The sequence below is a fragment of the Theobroma umbraticum genome, unplaced genomic scaffold (assembly GCF_002168275.2).
Source record: "Theobroma umbraticum cultivar Fairchild unplaced genomic scaffold, ASM216827v3 scaffold_30.0, whole genome shotgun sequence".
Taxonomy (NCBI): domain Eukaryota; kingdom Viridiplantae; phylum Streptophyta; class Magnoliopsida; order Malvales; family Malvaceae; genus Theobroma; species Theobroma umbraticum.
The window spans coordinates 14,183,717-14,188,453 of record NW_018397254.1 but is presented as its reverse complement, the minus strand read 5'-3'; the positions used below and the strand labels follow the sequence as shown (position 1 = coordinate 14,188,453).

At 34.4% G+C, this 4,737-nt stretch overlaps 1 protein-coding gene across 2 annotated transcripts; it reads left to right on the top strand.

Annotated features, from left to right (window-relative positions):
• The first annotated feature begins 2,319 nt into the window (after positions 1-2,319).
• Positions 2,320-4,430, top strand: LTPG1 (glycosylphosphatidylinositol-anchored lipid protein transfer 1). 2 transcript variants are annotated; one of them, XM_021423747.2, is made up of 2 exons: positions 2,320-2,820; positions 3,441-3,902. In XM_021423747.2, exons 1-2 carry the CDS (start codon positions 2,445-2,447, stop codon positions 3,590-3,592), a joined length of 528 nt encoding a protein of 175 aa, XP_021279422.1. In that variant the 5' UTR covers positions 2,320-2,444; the 3' UTR covers positions 3,593-3,902. The 2 variants fall into 2 exon arrangements, with proteins under 2 accessions (XP_021279422.1, XP_021279412.1); XM_021423737.2 differs by lacking the exon at positions 3,441-3,902 and adding an exon at positions 4,034-4,430 and having other exon boundaries at positions 2,324-2,820.
• The last annotated feature ends 307 nt before the right edge of the window (positions 4,431-4,737 follow it).

Sequence of the window (4,737 nt, the reverse complement as noted above, 5' to 3'; positions counted from 1 at the left end):
TAATTATTATTATATAAGTTAATAATTACTAAACAATCAAATAATATTGATTTATATTATTTATTATTTTCATTTATAAACACACTTTATAGTTTTTGATTATTTAAATTTACATTTTATTATTTATGTTTTTATTTATTTAATTAGAGTTAATTATATGAAATATATAAGAGAAATATTATTGTATATGGACATAGGTTCAAGCTCGGGGTAATGGGATACCCATAAAAAATATTTTAATAATTTTTTTATTTAGTCAGGTTTTTAAACGGGTTAGGGTAATTATAGAATAGTGAAAATGTATTAAGGTTAGAGTTAGGATAGTAATTTCAAAATTATTCAAGTAATTAATAAGGTTCGAGTATTTAATTCTTTATAAGGTTAGGGTTTGGGTACCTCACAATTAACAAGTACCCTATCCATTGACAACCCTAAGTAAGCGATTCAAATGTTGAATGAAGACTCCCTTTAGGATTCCTTTTTATAGAAAAGATAAATACAAGGGTATAGATATATTCATGTGAAAAAAAATTTGATATAATTAATTTAGACAAGGGACTCAAATCTTATATTTATAGAAAAATCCTAAATGACATAACTCTAAATTATTATGTATTAATCTTTTAGGTTCATTTTATCTGATCTCTGTATAATTTTGGTAATTAAAATTAATCTTTCTTAACTTGTACCAACACCTACTCACATGATGATAATTTTTTTTTTTAGTATATATATGGATATAAATATTTTCCTCAACATTTCTTCTTTTCATTTGTCCCTCTCCTTTCCATGCAAACGTAAGTGGCCTGATCATGGAAAAGAAAAGTGATACCGTGAAACAATCTGGCTTTTGCCATTATAGAATTGCAGTCAGCAGATGTACTGAGACAACCGGAATCGTTGGTTTTTAAGATTGTTCCCGCTAGAAGTTGATGAGAGATGGGCCAAGTAAGGCCCCGACGCAGCTTGACAGGACCCAGCGAACAAGCTGGCGTGAATTTGCCTATACACTGTTGGAGGATAGGGTGGCGGATATGGCGGTGGCAACTGGCAAATGGAAGAGGAAGGCTTTGAAAATTTGGTAGCAGATTGTGAGCAAATGTGGTGCATGCTTTGAGGAAAGAAGATATTGAAGAGATTTATATCAATATATTTTATTAGATTCTGAAGATTTTCGGAAGTCTTACATACATCTGTCTAAATCTTCCATGGATTCATCAAAATCCCTTGGAGGCTACAAGAAACGAGATATTGGCTAACATGCAGTTATGAACTAAAATGGAACTAATCATAAGTCATTATTATTGATTATGATTTCACCTAACTTCTTTTCAGATTATTCATATTTATATAAGAAATTTAATTCTAGTAAAACACTATAAATTTTTGCAAATCAAAATTCAACTTCTAAATTAAGATCATTAATTCCCCTTTCAATTTTGTTGGATGAGCTCATTTACTCGTAGAAGATATGAATTATCTCGATTTTAGTATCTCTTATTAGAATTCTATGTTAGTAAAAAATTTGATAGGTTTTGATATTATTTTATTATGAGTTTATATTTTCAATTCAAAAAAATATAATTATTAAATAAAAAAATCATCATTTAAAATTTAAAACTCATCTCATCTATTACTAATTTGATATTGTAATAAGTATATATTAAATTATAAGTTCTCAATTTGAAAACATAAAACACTTAATGATTTTTTCTTAAATTTTCTGGTTCTAATTAATGTATAGCCTAATTTCATTAGTTTACCACGTGGGGTGTGTAGAGACAAGTTTGACGTTACAGCTCAACCTCATTTAAAATTCTAATTCATGTATAGCAGAAGTTTATCACAATAATACCATTTTGTCATAAATTTATGTTTTTAAATAAAAATATAATTATTAAAAAAAATTATTATTTAAACATTTAAAATTAATCTCTGCTCTTAGTGACTCGAAAGAGCCCTATGCTATAAGTTCACTGTATGAAAACATGAAACACCAATAATCTATTTTTTTTTATAGTTCTAATTAATGTGAAGTTTAACTTCATCACTGCGGCCGCGTGGGGTGTGTAAGGACACGTGGTTTGGCGTTACAGCTCAGCCTAATTTAAAGTTGTCTTCTGAAACCGACAACTAACTTTACTTCTGCCCAACTACCCCGAGAGGCCTCCATTTATATCTAAGCTTAAATTTTCTAAACATCACCACCGTTGATATCATATTCGGGACCAGAAACTTCCCACTGGACGGTTCATATAGAATCCTCAAATTTCCACTTTTGCCATTCAACTGCACGTCATTAATATAATCTAAAGCGACAACGGATTCCCCAGCTTCCAATGTCCCATTCTTGGCCTTCTATAAACCAGAAAACAAAAGACATTTCTTCAAGTTGAAAATCTGAGAATCCGAACTTAAAAAGAAAGCAAAAGCATCGAAGAATTATGAGAGTGAAAGAAATGGGAGTAGAGGGTTTTACTGTTTTGGCCTTGTCGATGAGCAGTTTGTTGCTGTGGGGTTCATTGGGTGGGGTTGGAGCGGCTGATGAGAGTGGTTTAGCAAATGAGTGCAGCAAAGATTTCCAGAGCGTGATGACTTGCCTGAACTTTGCGCAAGGGAAGGTGGCGACGCCGACTAAGGAGTGTTGTAGTTCGGTGTCGAGTATAAAGGAAAATGAGCCAAAGTGTTTGTGCTATCTTCTTCAGCAGACCCAGACGTCTGGAGCTCAGAACCTTAAGAGCTTGGGGGTACAGGAAGCTAAGCTTCTTCAGCTTCCTACCGCTTGCCAGTTAAAGAACGCTAGCGTCAGTGACTGCCCAAGTGAGCTCTCTCTCTCTTTATCTGTATCCCTTTTGTTGCTTTGATATATATATATTTCTTTTAAGCTAGAAAACGCATGCATGCTTTCCTTGTTATGTTAAACCGGGAGATGATGGCTAAGTAATTGATTAGTTTACATCGAATAGCAGTGATCTCAAGTTAGACAAGTGGAAAGAACATAGATTTTGGGATTTGGGGTTGCATGCGGATAAAAAGTCAATATTCTGTGATTCATGATCATAACCAGTTTATGGTTGTTTCCAGAAAAATATTTTGATCACTCCTAATTAAGTTCTAACATATAGGTGAGAGAGCAGTAAACTAAAGTTTTTCCTACTTCTTGTGGAATGTGAATCTTGCTACGAAGTTGTTAGTCTTTGGATTTTTTTTTTTTAAGAAAAAGCTGGTCGGAAACTTGAAACTGTGGAAGCTAATAATCATAAATATATAGAGAGTAAATGTTTGTCTAGAAATCCTGCAAGAAATAGTAAATCGGTTTGATGTTTGTGACTCTGTTCACATAACCTGATGGGCCAGTCAGTTATAAAGAGGTAATCCCAATACGAGCTTGACATGTTTAGCTTGCTCCATTTAACTTTGCGATTTTAACTTTCTTAAAGGGAAATGTGGAATGGATAAAATGGAAAAGGAAAAGGTTAATGCGGGAAATAATCGGCTAAAGCCAGCTTCTTGCCGTATGGTCTCCTTGGGCCGGGTAGTCGACTTTTATGTAGATCAGCCCAGAGAGAGAGAGTCCGTTAGACATGTTTAAGTGTAAGTGCTGCTATATGTTTCTTGCCCAAGGAGAAGAAGCTATGCGTAGATCATGTTGAATGGCAAAGCCAAGGACCGTCTTCTTTCAATCTGAAGAAAGGACCATCTACCTACTGTCCCAATAAGGTTCCATGTCCGCCACCGGGCTATAATTAAAATGGGAATTTAATCCAAACCGTTTCAAGAAAACGAAAAGGAAAATTACCAAAGTTTCTGTATGTAATAAAGAGTCTAGCGGTTATGATAGATTGCTGGGAGCACTCCCAAATCTCTTGTTCTTACTTTTAATGGGAAAAGATTTTGTTCAACGAATACTTTTAATTAAAGCTTTTAAAGAAAGATACTATGAAAATAAAGGCTTGAAAGTAGAAAGTGAGAGTAGCTAATTGGAAAAACAGCTCGTCCAAAATTAACTGTATGTTGCCTTCCGAATGAACAGAGCTTCTTGGATTATCTCCAAACTCACCAGACGCTGCCATCTTCACCAATGCCTCCTCAACAGCGACGACGACCACTTCACCATCAACCGGAACACCATCATCGTCTGCTTTAGAGAAGAGTGATAGCAGTAATTTCAGTGGAGCCAAGCCTGGATATCACCTCGTTTGTTTCGCGCTATTCATTCCTTCGGCCATATTTTTCTATGCATAATTCCCAGCTGGATTTGCGAGGAAGGCTTTCCAGACACTTATGGTTTAATTTCCTTTTTCGTTTGTTGTTTTCTCAATCTCTAGCTGCTACAACTTAATTTCACCATTTTTCTTCCCAACTGCGTCGTTGTTTGTTTTTTATTATAAGCCAGACATTTTATTTATAAGGCAAATCGTTCACAAGGAGGGAGTATCTTCACTTTAGAGAAGGAAAGCATAGATTTAGACGCCTTACAACACCCAAAGCAAAAGCAGCTCAGTTCCAGCACTATAAACAAAAAATATAACTCCAGAACACCCATAATCAAGAACCTTACACAACTCCTGTGGAAAGAATCAACAAGTTCAAATACCAGAAACAAACACAGCACCAGGACATTATACCAAGTTAAAATAAAGCAATCACAACTCCGTTCACCAAAGCAATTCTCCTCAGCTTATGTTCATAGCTAAGTAATAAAGTGACCAAGTACCATCGTTGATCATAGTAAGA